At 51.3% G+C, this 19,052-nt stretch overlaps 1 protein-coding gene across 1 annotated transcript in view; it reads left to right on the top strand.

The window, feature by feature from the left end:
• Positions 1-19,052, top strand: part of Limk1 (LIM domain kinase 1) — a 32,217-nt gene that overhangs the window by 9,711 nt on the left and 3,454 nt on the right. The window contains exons 3-13 of the mRNA XM_021163055.3: positions 5,402-5,540; positions 5,767-5,876; positions 7,855-8,061; positions 9,100-9,205; positions 9,315-9,481; positions 12,466-12,649; positions 13,176-13,262; positions 14,332-14,463; positions 16,303-16,362; positions 16,598-16,663; positions 18,526-18,682. Coding sequence (XP_021018714.1) covers positions 5,402-5,540; positions 5,767-5,876; positions 7,855-8,061; positions 9,100-9,205; positions 9,315-9,481; positions 12,466-12,649; positions 13,176-13,262; positions 14,332-14,463; positions 16,303-16,362; positions 16,598-16,663; positions 18,526-18,682 — 1,415 coding nt within the window. The remainder of the gene's footprint in view (positions 1-5,401; positions 5,541-5,766; positions 5,877-7,854; positions 8,062-9,099; positions 9,206-9,314; positions 9,482-12,465; positions 12,650-13,175; positions 13,263-14,331; positions 14,464-16,302; positions 16,363-16,597; positions 16,664-18,525; positions 18,683-19,052) is intronic.

The raw sequence follows: 19,052 nt of genomic DNA, 5'->3' as shown, positions 1-19,052 counted from the left end.
TTTTCCGACTTCCTACCTATAGTCAGTGCCTAGATCCTGCCCTGCCTACCTCTCTACCGTCAGTCAGAGCGAAGACCACGTCTTGCTGACTTCTACCTGAGCAGAGATCTCTCCCCCTCTTCTGTGACCAAAGCCCAAGCCAAAGACACTTTGGCTGTTTCCTGTCTCAGGCTGAAAAAGAGGCCTTCCTCAGCCACACTTCTGCCTCCTCCCCTGTGGTGTGGCCACACAGGCCCTACCCCCTGAAGCCTCCAATCCTGAGCCCCCACACTAGGATGGGGAAGCTTAGGCCAGGCCACCCATGGGCTCCTCCAGACCTCCAGAGTCTCCGAACAGAGCTGCAGAGGATGCAGCCATCCTTGGCCCTGAGAAGGACCCGCTGCCTCCACCTCTGTGGGGCTAAGTAAGTGGGAAACCCCTACCCCACCTGTCCTGGGCTTAGAGTCTGGGGCTGGAGGTGGAGGGGACTAAAGGACAGGCCCATCTGGGGACTGCTGTAGGACAGAACTGAAACTCTCTAGTGAGGTCTGCCGGCCATGAGGAAAGCAAGCTGTACTGAGCTGTTGGACCTTCTGGTACCTTCTCCTCGTGACTCTGCCCCACAACTGCTTAGTCTCTCCCCTGGTGTCCTAGAATGAGGAGGGAGGAACCTTATACCTGTCTCTGTGACACTTAGCCCAGTGTCCCTTGCCACAGAGCCCCTCATCTGCTCCCTCCTCCCCAGGGTCCTCTCTTGTCCTGCCCCGGTTCGCTCTGCTGAGACCGTGGGGCAGTCTCCTTGGGAGTTTTACCCAGCTCTAGGCCCCATCTAGTACCTAATATACCTGCCTCTCTTGACACGGAGGACTCTGTTTGAGATAGGGTCTCATGTATTCAAGGCTGACCTCACACTGACTAGGTAGCCCAGATTGACCTCAAACTCCTGATTCTCCTGCCTCCACCTCCCAAGTCCTGGGATCACAGGCATGCACCACCTCCTCCACTGTTGCCAGGAATGAAAGCCAGGGCTTTCTGATTGTGAGGCAGGGACTCTACCAACCCACATGCCCAGCCCATTGCTGCGTGCTTCGTAGAGAACCAAGCCGGGTGTTTCCTCCTCCTACCTTCTCTGGCTCCTGTCTGGATACGGACTGAGGATTAAGGGGCTGGACAAGGTCAGAAGTTCCTTGTACCTTCCATCAGCAAAGGTCTGTTGAAGCCCAGGGCCAGCCAGCACACTGTTGCGTGAGCCCACATCCTGAGCCCACATGAAGCCGTTGCTGATCTAACCAGAGACAGAAGCCAAGCATAGTGGGATGCATCTGTCCTCCCAGCACTGGAGAGGTAGAGGCAGGAGGATGAGAAACTCAGGGTTGGTCTGGGGACGTAGTGCAGTCAGTAGAGTGCTTGCCTAGCATGCATGAGTCCTTGGGTTCTATCCCCAGCACTGGATAAACTGAGCTAGAAGACAGCACTAGTGGTAGAAATAAGATCAGGAGTTCAAGGCCATCTTCTGCTGCATAGGGAGTTCAAGGCCAGCCTTTGCTCTGTGAGACCCTCTCTCAACAGAGAGTGAAGGGAGAGGGAGTGGACAGATACACAGACAGCAGAGAGGTGCCTAAGCAGTACTAAGGCTGGAGTCAGACCCCTCCAGGGGTGTGTTTGCAGAGCATTTGTGCTGCTGCTCTGCAGTGTGGGCTGGGAAAGGCTTCAAGGAAGTAGTGACCTGGTAGGGGACGTGCTGAGCCGAGCTGGTAAGCAAGTCGTGGTCAGGTTGTTCTGCTGCGGTGGCTGCTGCTGCTGCTCCTCAGAAGGAGTGAGATGAGTGAGTGGGTGGAGGAGGAGCCAGGGAGTTTCCTACTAGATGAACTTAAGAGCTTTCTCACCCAGGGTGGGATATAGCTGCTCCTGAGTCCACACCCGTAGGAACAGGCATGCAGAGGTCCTGCTTCCTACAGCGTGACACTGGGGAGTGATGGGCAGACCCTGTGACACGCCTGTGACCCAGGCGTGGACAGGAAGCAAGTCACTGATAGTGTAGGACTGGGGGCCTTCCGGAGAGGACAGGACTGCGCTGCCTTTTTGCACTGTGGGGTCCTTTCTTTGGCATCTTTCATTCGGTTTAAAGACCCTAAGGGTTATACTGGGGCCCCACGTTCAGAGACTCCTCCCCCAGCCGCAGCCTCCCTGCAGTACAAAGCCCCTCCCCTATTGTAGTCTGCGCTGGGCTGTTGCCAGGAGAGTTGGGACAGTAGACATGACGTCATGACTCCTGCCCTGCACTCACTGTCTCCGCCTATGCTGTCCTCCCACTCCCCCAGGGACACCTCATCAGGCCCCTTTCCTGGGTACACCACCCCACCCACTTACAAATGAACTCTGACATTTTGTGCTCCCTGGCCTGAGCCCCTCCCTGCAGGCTGGGCATCCAGACAATGGGAAACAAGCTGGGATCTTCTTAAAGGGACAGTGTACAGCTTTCCTCCCTGTATTCTTCTCAGTTAAAGTTCTAGCAAGACCCTGGTGTTGGGGGAGGGAAATGAACAGTTTCGCCCACCTATTCTCTCCTGCATTGGTACCCAGGACAGGACAGTCTGGCTCCTACTGGTCCCATGTGACCCACAGGCACATCTAGGCACAAAGAACCCTAGAGCCAGCTCTCCAGGTCCCCACAGGCTCACTGGAGAATCCCCATCCACCGGGATGCTTGGGCCAGCAGAAGTGGGCAGCTATTTTAAAGGCAAAGACCCCGTTCCTCTACATCCGGCCTTCAGCCCCAACCCCAGCCTCCCTGGTTCTCTTAGGCTAAGGTGGACTGCTGAATTTGCCGACCCTGGGCTGAGGGAAGACAGGGATATGGCTTTAATGGTAGGTGGTAGCTGCTCCCTGGACATCCTTATGAAGAGGGCCTGCATCTTCACTGGTGGTATCTTGTCTGCATCCTGAGCCCAGTTCCTACCTAGCTTAATGAGACAAGACCAGCTCTGCAGGGCCTGTGCTTGTAGGTGGGAACTTGGGCAACTTTGGAGCCTTTACAGCTCATGTCCCCTGAGGGGTTTTGTTTTGTTTTGTTTTGTTTTGTTTGTTTGTTTTAGTTTTTGTTTTTCTTTTGAGCTGGTGTTTTCCTGCAGTGCATGCATCTGGGCTTGAATCCCCATACATCCACCTGCCTCTGCCTCCCTTTTCTAAAGGAAGGCAGAGGCAGGTGCTAAAGGAGAAGGTGCTGACACTCCTGTCTCCCTGCTCTAAAGGGTGATAGAGCCCGGAGCTGCCAGAGGAGAGTGTAGGAGAAAGCCAGCGGGTCCATTAGTGCGGCCTGTGGTTTGCCTCATGCTCTCCATGTTCCCAGGCCCCATTCCTCTATTTGGCTAGTGACCAAGAACAAGTCACCTTTCTTCTAAGCCATCCTCTTTGCATGAGAGGGGGCCGGATTAGAAGTTTCTCTCACCTCTGAGGCAAGCAGGTAGGCCAGATCCTTTAGCCCACCTTGGCAGAACTGAAATGGATGGTTGTGCAGGCTGTGCCTGGAACAAGCTATAGAAGGAGCTGGGCACAGTGATACCTTAAATCCCAGTGCTAAGGAGAAAGAAGCAGGCAGACCTCTGTGACTTCAAGGCAAGTGTGTTCTATGTAAAGGGACAACTGGGCTAGAGAGAGAAGCCATGTCTCCAAAACCCAAGGAAGTAAAACGCTGTAGGGGATAAAGCAGCGAGATAGCTCAGCTGGTAAAGAGGCTTGTCACACCAGCCTGGTGAACTGAGTTCAGTTCCCAGGACTCAATGCAAGAGTCCAAGGCGAGAACTGACTGCCCAGAGTCATCCTGTGACTCGCACACAGACTGTGGCTCGCACCTGCACACACACTATAATAATAATTGGGGCAAGCAGCGTCTTACCATGTAACTCTGGTTGGCCTGAAACAGGCTGTGTAGACCAGAGTTCCACCCGTGACTGCTTCTGGGTGCTGAAATCAAAAGTGTGCTCCACTGTGGCTACCCATTAGTAATTAAAAAAAACAAAAATACTGATAGATGTAGGTCTAGTTCTATCCCTGGTCTCACAGTCTAAGGTCTGGACTTCAATATAAGCCACCTGTGCTCACAGAATACAACTGCTTTTAATTCTCACTCTTACTTACTTTTCTTTTTACCTTTTACATTTTGTAAAACATTTAATTAATTAATTAAATTATAGGAAGGGTCTTACTTTGTAGTCCAGCTTATTCTGAAACTTGTCATGTAGCCCAGGCTGGCCTCAAACTCTCATTCCTTCCCTTTATCTTTCTTAGTGTTTATTTTATGTTGTGTGTATGAGTGTTTCGGAAGAAGATGTCAGATCCCTTAGAACTGTGCTGCAAATAGTTGTGAGCCACTGTCTGAGTGCTGGGGATTGAACTCTGGTCCTCTGGAAGAGCAGCCAGTGCTCTTAACCACTGAGCCATCTCTCCAGCCCCTCCTCCTTTTACTTCTGAGAGAGTATTTCATGTTCTGTTCTGGCCTGGAACTCACTACTATAGACCATATAACCAAGTGTGACCTTGAACACCCTCATCACCCCACCACTGTATCCTGAGTGCTGGGATGACAGGTTAGGACCACCAGCCCAGTATAATTCTGTGCGTGTGTGTGTGTGTGTGTGTGTGTGTGTGTGTGTGTGTTTGAGACAGGGTCTCACTATATAGCCCCTGCTGACTGCAGCTCTGCGATCCCTCCTCAGCTTCCCAGTTGCTGAAATGACAGCCCTACCTTTGTCTCCATTCCTGGTTACCTTTCTATGTTTTGTTTTTGGGTGGTGGTGTTGTTTTCTTTTTAAGATTTTTTTTAAATTTATTTTATGTATGAGTGATCTTTCTGCGTATACACTTGCATGCTGGAAGAGGGCATCAGATCCTATTACAGATGATTGTGAGCCACCATGTGGTTGCTGGGAACTGAACTCAGGACCTCTGGGAAAGCAGTCAGTGCTCTTAACCGCTGAGCCATCTCTCCAGCCTCTTGTTTTTGGTTTTTCCATTTGTTTGTTTTGTTTTTTGAGACAGGGCTTTATGTATGGTAGGCAAGTTCTATACCAACAGAAGTTCACCTTCAGCCCCTATTTTATTTTGATTTTTTTTTTAAAGCAAAAATCTAAAGATAAATTCCGAGAGATGGCAATTGGAAAGAGGGCTCCATGGTCAAGAATCCTTGCTTTTGCAGAGCAGTCAAGTATATACCCATGCACCTGCATCATCAAGTGCCCAAAACTCCAACTCCAGGATATCTGGTGTCCTCTGGCCTCCACAGGGACTGTACACACATGATAAACATATAGACACAGCAGCTGTACACGCATGAGCAGAGATTGTTTTTTTAATTTAAAAGAAAAGAAAAAAGCTGTGCAGAGATGGTAGGTGGCCGCCCTCAGCCCTGCCCTTCTCCACCCAGGTGCTGCGAGTGTAGCGCCTCCCTTTCACACCAGTACTATGAGAAGGATGGACAGCTCTTCTGCAAGAAGGACTACTGGGCCCGCTATGGCGAGTCTTGCCACGGGTGCTCTGAGCACATCACCAAAGGGCTGGTCATGGTGAGCCACTTTCCCTCCCTGCCCACCTCCTGAGGCAAGTGTGCATTCACTCCCCGCCATCATCCCCTGTGCGTCCTGGGCCCATCTCTTCATCTGTCCAGACCTGCCGATCCTCTCCCTGTCCAGCAAGATTCTGTCTGGGTTGCCCTGCTTTCTCCCGAACAGGAGGATGACGATGGCTTTAGGGACAGCAGGCACCACAGAGCTATGTTGTGTCCTCCTGCAGGTGGCCGGGGAGCTGAAGTACCACCCTGAGTGTTTCATCTGCCTCGCCTGTGGAAACTTCATCGGCGATGGGGACACCTACACACTGGTGGAGCACTCCAAGCTGTACTGGTGAGTCCTGTGGGCCTCTTCAAGCCTAGGGGCCTGCACACCAAGGCTGCCCATACGCAGGCTTTTATGATACCATGAAAGCTAAACTAGTCTATAGTGAGTTCCATACTCTATAGTGAGCTCCAGGCCAGAATGGTACAGACATGGTACCATGCTTCACCTGGTAAAACAGGAGAGGGCAAGTGCCATTGCTCCCTGCCTCCATGTCAGGAATTGCAGTGCCTGTCACCCTAGCTTTTCAGAGGCCAGTGCAAGAGGACTGCAAGTCTTAGGCCAAACTGGACAATTTAGTGAGATAAAATCTTAAGTACAAAGAGATCTGGAGCCGTAGCTCAGTGGTAGAGCCTTGCCTAGAATCCCCCAGGGAGGGGCTGGGGGTGTGATTCAGTGGTAGAGCCTCTGCCTAGAATCCTCCAGGGAGGGCTAGGAGTGTGACTCAGCAATAGAGGACTTCCATGTCATATGTAAGGCTCTATGTTCAGTTCTGAGTACTACAAAAAAAAAAAAAAAAAAAAAAAAAAGAAAATGACCGAAACCAAAGTGCCCCCAGCACTAGCTCTCTACTTTCTGCCTCTGCAGCATAGCTCTGCCTCTAGCCACAAAGCTGGCACAGACCCCACCAGCTACACACTCAGGCGTCCCTAGCGGGTCCATTCCTGCTGCAAACACCAGCTGCACACTCAGGCGTCCCCAGGCCCTTCCAGCCCAGTGGCCCCATGTTTGATGGTGTGCTGGATAACTAACTCACAGAACTGCAAACAGTGCTGTAGGCCACAGTTGCACCAAGCGAGGGCACCGTCCACCTCTCCCCCAGCCCGTCTTAGATTTACTAACTGGGATGCCACACTGAGGCCCAGCACTCAGGGATTTCACTGAGGCTTTGTTTAAGTCACGTGATTATGCTCTGTCTCTATCCTGCGCCTGAGAATCCAGGCTGGCTAGAAGCTGCAAGCCTTCAGTCACTGTCAGTGACTGTGGGACCAGCCCTGATGTGATTCATTTGCATAGACTCAAGCATCCTCCAAAGGGCTCATAAATAACAAAGATCCCCCTGTTCCAGGGACTTAAGAGTCTTTCTCCCCAGAGCCAGGGACTAAAAATCAGACAGCTTCTCTCTTATGAAACACCAACAAAGCTGGATTCGAGAACAACGGACCCGATCCCAAATGGGTTTTTAATGACTTCCTCCCAAAGGAGACATATCCGCAAGGGCCTCGCCTTATCTTGGCCGTCTGACAATATCACCGGATAGACAGAGCCAGAATGGGGCCAGCAAGATGGCTCAATGTGTAAAGGTGCTTGCTGCTAAGCCTAATGAACCTAAATCCCATCCCCAGGACCACATGGTGGAAGGAGAGAACTAACTCACAAATTGTCCTCTGACCCCCATACTCACTTTGTGGTATACATACCTTCCCCAAGCCCATATACACACAAACAATTAATAAATGTAATTAAAAGACATAACAGCGGCCAGGCATGGTGCCGCATGCCTTTAATCCGAATTTGGGAGGCAGAGGCAGGTGAATTTCTGAGTTCGAGGCCCGCCTGGTCTACAGAGTGAGTTCCAGGACAGCCAGGGCTACACAGAGAAACCCTGTCTGGAAAAACCAAAAAGAACCCAGACATAACAGTCTGCTGAGATGCCTCAGCAGGTAAAGGCATTGACCACTAAAGAACAACCTTAAGGACCATGATGGAAGGAGAGAGCCAATTTCAGCAAATTGTCTTTCAACCCCCATGTATATTGGCACACATACTTGAACAAACACACACAGAAATAAAAGTAATTTTTAAAAGATTATTTTTAACAAAATAACTGAGACCCTGAGTTGGGGGTTCTGAGACAACTGGGCATGCCCTGTCCTGCCCTGAATCCCACCAGTTTGCCGTGGGCTGCAGCGAAGCATCACTGACTTCCCCCCACGCTCTTTTCTTCCCTTTCTCTTTGGACCCGCACCACCGATGGCGTTCACAGTGGCCAGTGCTACTACCAGACCGTGGTAACTCCAGTCATTGAACAGATCCTACCTGACTCACCCGGCTCCCACCTGCCCCACACAGTCACCCTCGTGTCTATCCCAGCCTCTGCCCATGGCAAACGAGGCCTGTCTGTCTCCATCGACCCCCCTCACGGCCCACCAGGATGTGGCACGGAGCATTCGCACACTGTCCGAGTCCAAGGGTGAGTGGACTGCCACGCCGCCAGATGGGGCTCTGTTGTAGCGACCTGATTGTATTAGTTAGCTCTCTGCTGCCGTGACAGGATATCTGACATAAACAGCCTGAGTGGGGAAGAGATGGATCTTAGCTCATGGTTCAGAGGGTTCAGGCCCAGAGCATCCAGATACTAGAAGCAGGGGGAACTGAGGTCACTTCCCCCAGAACCCATTTTTAAAAAGTACAGGGGCTATCAACATGGCTTGTCAGCTAAAGATGCTTGCCACCAAACCTGACAAATTAAGTTCCACTCCCAGGTCCCACACGGTGGAAGGAAAAAACCAACAGTCCTCTGATTTGCACGCACTCGCGCGCACACACAGACACACACTCACACAATAAATAAATGACTATAAAACAATTCTGTTTTAAGTCAAGCAGTGCCTGTGCTTGTAATCCCAGAGTTACGGTGTTGTCCGCTGTGAGCAGCTGTAATGAAGCATTGGGCCACACACACACACACACACACACCCCAACAAAGGAAAAGTCACCAAAGAAGAAGAAGAATAGCAAAGAGTAAGGGGAGCCGTGCAAGTGGGCAGAGAACAGGAGGGATGGGCAAGTGTGGTCAGATGCCTTCTGTAGTGCATGAGGGTGCGCAGCGAAGCCTGGTGTTGAGCGTAGTTACTAGACGCTAATAGTAAGATAAAACTGGAGCTGGAGAGATGGCTCTGCAGTTAAGAGCAACAGGCTACTCTTTCAGAGAACCAGGGTTCCCAGCAACCACGTGGTGGCTCACAACCTTCTAGCTCCAGACACCCTGTGGCCATCAGGCATGCATGCATGTGGTACATAGACAAACATGCAGGCAAAACACCCATGTAAAATCTTTTGTTTTGTCAAAGGTAACAACTAAAACCACAGTGTATTGCAATTTCCACCTCAGGTGGAATCCTTCCTCCCCCATCACACACACACCTGGTGGTCTTGGCTTTCAGTTTCCTCTTGGGGCAGAAGTTGACAGGTCAGAGGGGAACTAGTCTAACCATGGCTTTATCCCCAGAGTGGACCCAGGCTGCATGAGCCCAGATGTGAAGAATTCCATCCATGTTGGAGACCGGATCTTGGAAATCAATGGCACGCCCATCCGGAATGTGCCGCTGGATGAGGTAGGGCCACGGAATCACAGACGGACAGGAGGGGATGCTAGAAGTAGAAGCCTCAGCCCTGAGCTCTGCCACCACCTTAGAAGACTCACCTGTCCACACATGTCCCCAGATCGACTTGCTGATCCAGGAGACCAGCCGCCTGCTCCAGCTGACCCTCGAGCACGACCCCCATGACTCACTGGGCCATGGACCTGTGTCGGATCCCAGCCCCCTGAGCTCCCCGGTGCACACTCCCAGCGGACAGGCAGCCAGCTCTGCCCGGCAGAAACCTGTCTTGTAAGTCAATCTGTTTCTTTTCTGTGGGTGTCTTGTCTGTGTGTGTGGCTGCACCACGTGCATGCCTGGTGGCCACAAGGGTGTCAGATGCTCTGCAGCTGGATGGTTGTGAGCCGCCATGGGGTTCTCTGCTAGAGAGGCCAGTGCTCTTCACTCCAGGCTCCTCCATTTCATCCCTTCAACTCCACCAGCATCCGTAGGGATTGTGAGAGCCTGAGGATGAGGAAGGAGGCAGCAGACAGTGCCCCCTGCTGGGAGTCACAGAGACCTTCCCAGGCAGGCCCTCATCTTTTATTTTACATTGCTCTTTACTCTGTGGGGGAAGGGAGGACCAAGATGGGCCCTGAGAACACCCCAGAGTCTATGTACCTGTCAGACTCAGGTTGTCAGGCTTGGTGGCAAGTGCCTTTACTCACTGAGCCATCTTGTAGGCCTTCTCTCTAATTTTACAGTTTACTTAAGAGGCGCGACAGACTGTTTTCTGTGCATTTTTCTGTAGGCAGAGGTACCAGTGAGGAGCAGGACAGATAGAACATGTTTTAAGGCTGGGCTCTGGGTCAGTGGTCAGAGTATTCACCTAGTGTACACCAAGCTCTGGGTTCCATCCCTAGCACCACGTCATCTGAGCGTGACGTGACGGCACACACTTGTAACCCAGCACTCAGGAGGGTCCGAAGTTCAAGGTCATCCTAGTGAGTTGGAAGCTAGCCTAGGCTATGTAAGACCCTATTTATTAAAAATAAACAAACCAGCCGGGCGTGGTGGCGCACGCCTTTAATCCCAGCACTTGGGAGGCAGAGGCAGGCGGATTTCTGAGTTCGAGGCCAGCCTGGTCTACAAAGTGAGTGCCAGGACAGCCAGGGCTACACAGAGAAACCCTGTCTCGAAAAACCAAAAAAATAAAAAAATAAAAAAAATAAAAAAAACCAAAAAAAAAAAACCTATTTACTGTGCCAACTCTGGAATAGTTGTGTTAATATAAATAGAATTGGTACAGATTCCATTCATGTCATTGGCTCGGCAGCAATATGTTGTCATGCCGTCGTTCATTATTATAAATATGAAGCCCGTTTTTCTTTGTAAGTTGCTTGTGCGTTCTTGCTGTTTTTCCATTCCTTCATTTTCTGGTCATGTTCCTCACTGGGAATACCAAGAGATGGTGCAGGTTTGATGGCTCCCAGGGTAGAAGCACTTGCCGTGCCAGCAAGAAGGCCTCAGTTCAGAGGTGCCCTGCAGCACCATGTAAAAGGCCGCACACCTGGAACTCCAGCTCGGGGTTCAGTCAAGAGACCCTCTCTCAAAAGGATGCTGGGAGGCTGGACCAGCGTTTAACAGCTAAGAGCCTGCCGGGTGTAGTGGCTCGCACCTTTAATCCCAGCACTCAGGGAGCAGAGGCCAATGGATCTCTGAGTTCCAGGCCACCCTGGTCTACGTAGTGAGACTCTTATCTCAGAGGGGGAAAAAAAAGACTTCAGAATGTATGTATTCTTGCAAAGGACCAAAGTCTGGTTCCTGGCACCCACTTGAGTGGCTCACCTCTGCCAGTTCCAAGGGATCTAAGGTCCTTTATCTGGCCTCCACAGCCATTGTACGTATATGCACAAACCCACACATAGATATAAACAGATAATTAAAAATAATAAGTCTGAAAAACAGTAAGACAGGGAGTGACTAAGGAAAATACCTGACGTCAACACAGGGCCTCCATGTGCTCGCACACAAATACATATACACACTCACATAAGTGCATGCATACAGTACACACAAAAATATACTGTGAGAAACCACAATCCATTACAGTGGTGGTTTCTGGCACTCGCTCCCCAACACGTACCCAATTATTTGGCTTGTTTGGATGATTTTTAGTTTATTTTTGTGTTTTGCTTCATACATAGCCCAGGCTGGCTTTGAACTTGATTTTTGTGTCTCCATCTCTTAAGCATGGGGAATTGCAAGTATGCTTGATCATACCCAGCTGGTTTCTAGTTGTTCTCCTCCTCCTCCTCCTTCTCTTCTTCCTCATCCTCCTCCTCTCTTTTATTACCTTAATAATGAAGGCTCATTTGAAACTGTAGAGAAGACAGGACACAGGCTAGCATCTTGACTTCCTGTAGGACCTAGTGACAGGCTGATTCCAGGGCATCAGGTGTGCCAGGAGGCTTTAACATGTTCCCATGCCTAGAGGCTTCCTCTGAGCGGTCGTCACCACACAGTGGTGTGTTCCACAGAGATGACCATGGTCCAGGATGAGGGATTTGATGCACAATGTCAAGTCAGAGTCGGCTCATGGTCTGCAGCAGTGATCCAGGGAACAGGAGTCGTGAGTCCTCTGTCCTTGAACCTGAAGGAGCAAAGGGAAGGACAGGAGAGTCAGTGGTAGCCTGTCCCTTGTCCTGCTTCTGCTGGGACCTCTCCAGGACTCTTGGAGAAGCCCTATGAAGGGTTTCCTTCTGGGACGATAGCTGCTATCTTTCTTTGTCTCCTTCCTTCCTTCCTTCCTTCCTTCCTTCCTTCCTTCCTTCCTTCCTTCCTTTTTTCCTGGAGGCTGGGTTTCTTTGTGTAAACCTGGCTTTTCTGTAACTCTCTCTGTAGACTAGGCCAGCCTTTAACTTGAAAATCCACCTGCCTCTGCCACCAAAATCCTGGGATTAAAGGTGTGTGCTGCAACTGTTCTGAGAGGTTGTACTGTCAAAGGGAGGTACTCCCTCCTCTCAGTTTGCCCTGAACTTAGACCATAGCAGGGACACGTGTGTGCTGCAATGCAATGGTCCTCTCAGGCAGGGCATCTGAGCCGGGCCTCCAAGCACCTTCTAATGAACTGTGTGGCTACCCCCAAGACACAGGCTGGACCACCTACTCCTAGAATTCCCTATTAGGGAATGAGCAGCAACTGGTTAATAAGGTGCTTTTGCAAGGAGGAGTCGGGTAGTGCCTCAGCCGGATGCCACCTTCCCATGGCACTGGGCCCCGTGTACCTTCCCCAGGAGGAGCTGCAGTATTGACACGTCCCCGGGTACCAGCTCACTAGCCTCTCCAGCCTCCCAGCGCAAGGACCTGGGTCGCTCCGAATCCCTCCGAGTGGTCTGCCGACCACACCGAATCTTCCGGCCGTCTGATCTCATCCATGGGGAAGTGCTGGGCAAGGGCTGTTTCGGCCAGGCCATCAAGGTATGCAAATGGGGAGGGCAGGCTGGGTGACCTCTGACCTCCTTTTCCCTCCCACTGCCCCACCCACCCCCACCCCAGGAACCCGACACAAGGGATGTCTAGATTCTATGCTCTTATCCTAGGGCTATCCACTCCTTATTCTGGACTTCTTTGAGCTATTGAGAGGGAAGAGATTTTACATGGACAGATTGAGAACTTTGTGGTTTGTCTTTAAGGACAAAGTCTCATGTAGCTCAAGCTGGCCTTGAATTCACTATGTAGCTGAGGATGACCTTGAACTCCTGATCTTGTCTTACACCTCTCAAGTTCTGGGGTCGTACTCATGCACTAGCATGCCTGGTTTCATTACATATCAGGATAAGGTCTCACTAAGTTGCCCAGGCTAGCCTCAGACTCACTAGATAACCCAGGCTGGCCTTGGACATGGGCTCCTCCTGACTCTGCCTCCCAAGTGGCTGGGGTTAGAGGCACACGTTACTGTGTCCCGCTCGGCCTTGAGTTTTGCACCTCCATATCCCCAACATAGGTGACACACCGAGAAACAGGCGAGGTGATGGTGATGAAGGAACTTATCCGGTTTGATGAGGAGACGCAGAGGACATTCCTCAAAGAGGTCAGTGCAGAGGTCACATGATTACTCCCCTCCCCAATGCAAAGGGGTGGCACGGGGTCCCAGGGGGATGAATAGAGCACACCACCGTGAAAGAGGTGAGAGGGTTCAAGCTTCACTGGGGGCTGGGCAGCCATAAGCCGTGGGTGGGGCTCAGTTAGTAGACCTGTTGACTACCCTGCTAGAGGACTCAGATTCAATCCCCAGCACTATGCAAATATGCCAGGCATTATTTACACTCTATAATTCTGGCCCTTGGAAGATGGAAGCAAGAAGATCAGAGATCAAGGTTTTCTCAACTACATAGAGAGTTCTAGGCTAGCTTGGGCTATGTGAGACACAAAACTCAGAACAACCATGGGTTGGGTTGCAGGTGCAGGTTGGTAGATGCTTGCTTACCATGCACAAAGCCCTAGGTTCTAGTGCCAAAACTGACCTTGGTTACATGTCTGTTATCCCAGCACCTGGGAGATGGTGGTGTGAGGTTTACGGACTTCTGTGGCTATATAGCTAGTTCAAGGCCAGTCTGAGCTATGAAAGACACTTCTTGTTTTTGTTTGTTTGGTGGTGGTGGTTGGTTTGGTTTGGTTTGGTTTGATTTTGGTTTTTCAAGACAGGGTTTCAGCCGGGCAGTGGTGGCACACGCCTTTAGTCCCAGCACTTGGGAGGCAGAGGCAGGCGGATTCTGAGTTCGAGGCCAACGTGGTCTACAGAGTGAGTTCCAGGACAGCCAGGGCTATACAGAGAAACCCTGTCTGGAAAAACCAAAAAAAAAAAAAAAGACAGGGTTTCTCTGTGTAGCCCTAGCTGTCTTGAAATTCGGTCTGTAGACCAGGCTGGCCTTGAACTCAGAGATCCTTTGCTGCCTCCTGAGGAGTGCTGGCACTAAAGGTGTGCGCCATGGCTGGTGCCACCACTACCACTACCACTACCACTACCACAGGGCTTGAGAGAGACTCTTAAACAGAAGACACAGTGGCTTCCCGTGTGAGAGGAGACTGGGTGCCCTGCTGTCTAGGCGGGGTAGAGCAAGGGAAGAAGGTCCAGGCCCAGTCTGTGCGTGTGCCTGCAGGTAAAGGTCATGCGGTGCCTGGAACACCCTAACGTGCTCAAGTTCATCGGCGTGCTCTACAAGGACAAGCGGCTGAACTTCATCACAGAGTACATCAAGGGCGGCACCCTGCGGGGCATCATCAAGAACATGGTGAGCAGGGTTGGGGCTGGGGTGTGGCTTGGTTGGTAGAGTGCTGGCCTAAACTGGCATACAGGTGACTTTGGCTTCCATCGCAAGCACTGCATAAACCTGGTGTAGGCCCCACCCCTTTAATCCTAGCACGAGGGAAACAGTGGGTCTTACAAGTTCAGGGCCAGCCCGGTCTACAGAGCAAGTTCCATGCCAGCCAGGGCTACATAAACAATGAGACCCTTTCTAAATACACACACCAAAACAAAAAAAGTAAGAAAGGGGGATTGGGGAGAAAGAGGGCGAGGTCCCACTGTCCCCTTGTAGGGCAGTGACCGCCAATAACCTAAGAACTCTCCCTTAGCTCTGCCTCTGAAAAGCTACATCACTTCCCACCCGTGCCGTGCTAGAGACTGAGCCTTTAGTACATGGGCCTCTGAGGTCACCCCACATCCAAACATAACAGAACCAGAGCCCCATCTCCCAGTGACTGGCACTGAGAGGGCAGGTGGCTTGTTGGACCTTCAGCTTTGACAGAACGTTGGTTCAGCTTGGTGTGGAAACGTGAAATGGGGGCTGGGGAGAGGACCCAGTGAGCAGAGTGCTTGTTTCCCAGACATGAGGACTAGAGTTCAACCCCAAAGAACCACTTAAAAGTCCCACGTGGTGGTGGGCACCACGTGGTCATCCCATCGCTGAGGAGATGGAAGCAGGATCTCTGTGAGTTCAAGGCCAGCCTGGTCTACAGAGCTAGTTCTAGGACAGCCAGGGCTACACAGAGAAACCCTGTGGGGATGGGGAAGGGAGGCGGGGGTGGGTAGGAAGCGTTGTATGGTGGTGTTATACATATTATTCCACTACTGAGGAGTTGGAGGCAGGACCTCCGGGGACCAATGGCCGCCAGCCTAGCCACAGCCAGCAGCTCTGGCTTCAGTGAGACATTCCCTCACAAAATAAGGTAGAAAGGCCAGCAAGATGACTCAGAGAGCGGGCTAAATAAATAAATAAATAAATAAATATTTTTTTAAAATTTAAAATGATGACTCCGAGAGTAAAAATGCCTGCTACCAAGCCCGACGGTCTGAGTTCAGTCTCCAGGACCCACATGGTAGAAGGAGAGAATAAACAAGTTGTCATATGTCACACACACTGAGACCGGTACATACCCCTATACACACATACACACACACACATATACATAAGCAAATAAATATAATAAATAAAAAAGTGTTCAGGAGGGTTAATATTTTACCTCACTACTTGCTATAATGGATTCGTGGGTCATAGTTTATACTGTGGGCCCTGGAGAGGTGCATAAATCAACAGCTAACAGGGCAACAGCCACACAGGTCCCTGCTCAGGATAGCTAGTTTGGGACCTGCAGGAGAACGTGCATAAACCCTTAGTGTATGAAATCAGTTCTGTGAAGAAAAGATGCCATTAGGATCTATAATCCTAGCCCTGAGGCCAGCGCAGGAAACTGGAAAGTTAAAAGCCAGCCTGGGCAACGTAGGGCATCCTGTCCCAAAAAATGAAAACCAGGGCCAGTAAAATGGCTCAGCAGGCAGCAGTACTTGGCGCCAACCTAATGGTGTGGTTTTGATCACTGGAACCCAAATGGCGGAAAAAGAGAACAGGCTCCCCCAAGTTGTCTCTGACAAACCATAAAAAACAATACCTTGGGTTAGAGTACACACAGCTCTTGGAAGATAAGTGTTAGCAGGCAGCCATAGATACAGGAGAACATGGAATGCCACACTTGTGCCTGTGACTCAGGTGTCCCCACTCCTGTGCCACCATGCCATCCTACCAGCCCACTACTTGCCTGGCTCCATCCTAGCCATTTTTCCCTGTCCCTAGGACAGCCAGTACCCGTGGAGTCAGAGGGTCAGCTTTGCCAAGGACATTGCATCAGGGATGGTAAGTGACCTGCCACGAGGAGTGTGGGAGCAGAACCTACGGGGAAGCTGTGAGGGGCAGCCATGTGGAGGACTGTCTAGACTCCCCCACTGAAGGCTCGAGGTCCCGCTCAGCAATAGAGCAGGTGCCTAGAGTCCATCAGCTTACGAGCGGATAGGAGGAAGGAGCCCCAGAGGTAGGGCTGAGATAGTCTGTTAACTAAACATCCGCTGACAGCCTCCTTCCGTTCCCTCAGGCCTACCTCCATTCGATGAACATCATCCACCGAGACCTCAACTCCCACAACTGTCTGGTCCGTGAGGTGAGCAGTGGGGCCCAGCAGCACTGGGCAGCCAGCTGTGCTGGAGAAAGAAGGGACCTAGGAGCTGCTCCTTTCAGGGCTTCCACTAGAGGTCAGGTGAAGAGTACCAAGGCAGACCAGGTTAGTCCTGGCTCTGCCATTTATACCATGGCAGCAATGCTCAGACCAGCAGTGCAAGGGTCTAACAGGTCAGAGAAGGGAAAACTGATTCAAAATGAAAAGCTCCACCTTCACTGCAGCCTTCACAGACACCACCTGAGGTAGCCCAGGCTACCCAGGCAGCAGCAAGGACTGCAGCAGTGTGTGGGCGGGGCCTCTGGGCAGGCTTCTTGAATTGGAGACTTGGCAGAGGCATTTCTGGGGAGGCCAGGAGGATAAGAGGCAATCAGCCCCAAGTTTACAGGTTGGTGTTCTACAGAAAGCAGGAACTGGCCCAAACTGGGGAGCAAGTGCCTAGAGTTCTGCTCCCATAATAAACCACTGTAGTCATCATCTAAACTGAGGAAGGCGAATGTAGGATTGAGTCCTGCATGAGCTACAGACCCACGTGAGGGCCAGCCTGGACAACTTAACTTAGCAAGACCCGGTCAGAAATTACAAAGTGGGAAAAAAAAGTCCAGGCAACATGGCTGAGGAAAGCATACACCCAGAATCTCCCAGTGAGGAGCTGGGGGCGTGGCTCAGTGGTACAGCCCCTGCCTAGAATCCCCCAGGGAGGAGCAGCTGGCATGACTTGGCAATGGAACTTTTGCCTATGAGATGATCTGGGTTCAACTCCCAAAAACACACACACACACACACACACACACACACACACGCGCGCGCGCACAGTCAGTCGACAACATTTCCTAAGTTCTGTAAACCATCCAACCAGTCAGCACAGAGCTATAATCTAAACAAACTCAGTACTTTAGTTCCTGACTCTGATGTTTTAGGTCCCTAGTGTCCTCTAAGCCCTGTCAGTCTGCCGAGGACACTGCACAGAAGATGGTACTAACTGCTGGGGCTGCCCAGCAAGATAGAGAAACCAGGCTGTGGGACATCCTGAGGGTGACCCACAAAACTTGGAGCATTTGGTGGCATGAAAGTAAGCTGATCAAGTCCTCTATGGGTCCAGCTTGGCCTTGGTGGCCTGCATCCCTTTCAACAGCCTCAGTGTCACCTACTCTGGGTGAACATGAGGAACACCTGGAAAGGGAGAGACATCAGGGCCCAAGAGGACCAGGCTTACCCCAAAGGGAAGGACCCATCTAAGTCACAAGACAGTCATCTGGAGAAAGCGTCACAAGGACAGCAGATGGGGAAGAGGCTGAGCCCACCCACTCTAGCCTCAGGTGAAAGTGCTGGCTGGACCTCCATTACTTCTATTTTTGATTTTCTCTAGATGGAATCTAAGATGGTAAGCCTGCTAGGTAGGTGCTCTACCACTGAGCCACGCCCTCAGCCCCTCACTGGGGGATTCTAGGCAGGGGCTCTAATGCCAACCCATGCTCCAATTTCTTGCCGGGAAATTCTAAGCCAGAATTCTACTATTGAGCCATACTCTAATCCCTTACTGGTAGATTCTAGGCAGGGCTTCTAACTATGAAACCATGCTTCGAGCCCCTCACAAGGGGTTTGGGGGTGTACTAGGCAAACTTTCTACCTCTGACTCACACCTCTAGCCCCTCACTGGAATCTCCAGAAGTTTTAGGTAGCTCCGTTTGCAAAGAGCTGGGACAGACGGAGGTACCCTCCTCCACACAGGTCCCTGGTATCTGTGGTGTATTCTCTGTGCCCTGTATGGGATTATATGGAAAGGATCCCAAATAGAAGCAAACAGAGAGTCGACCAGGTCTCAGCCTGCCTTATGAAATTTCCAGAACAGGAACGTGGTGGTGGCCGACTTTGGGCTGGCTCGACTCATGATTGATGAAAAGAGTCAGTCTGAAGACTTGCGCAGCCTTAAGAAGCCGGACCGCAAGAAGCGGTACACAGTGGTGGGCAACCCCTACTGGATGGCGCCAGAGATGATCAATGGTGAGTGGTTGCTCCAGGGGTCCCAGGCGGAGGAGCAGCAGCTACGCCACACGCTGCCTCTATGCCGGTTTACTTCCCTGGGATCCTGTATCCCCTTCTCTTGTTTCCCTCCAGCTGACAAGGGTCAGCTAGGGTTTTCTGGGCTTGTGGCCGCCTCCCTCCAGCCTCCACCTCATCTTTACATTACCACACTCCTTTGTTTAGTTTCGGGTGGGTGTTGGGTGTGGTTTTCACACTGTGTGCCTGCACACACGCACATCAGGAGACACCTTGGAGGAGGAAGTTGTCTTCCCTCATGTGGGTCCTGGGGCTGAACTCCAAAATCGTCAGGTGGCCCACCTAGCAGGCCCTTTTCTCATTTAGCACAGGC

This window comes from Mus caroli, unplaced genomic scaffold (assembly GCF_978045245.1).
Source record: "Mus caroli unplaced genomic scaffold, Mus_caroli_1 scaffold_4, whole genome shotgun sequence".
Lineage (NCBI taxonomy): Eukaryota > Metazoa > Chordata > Mammalia > Rodentia > Muridae > Mus > Mus caroli.
This window is presented reverse-complemented; position numbering and strand designations above follow the sequence as displayed.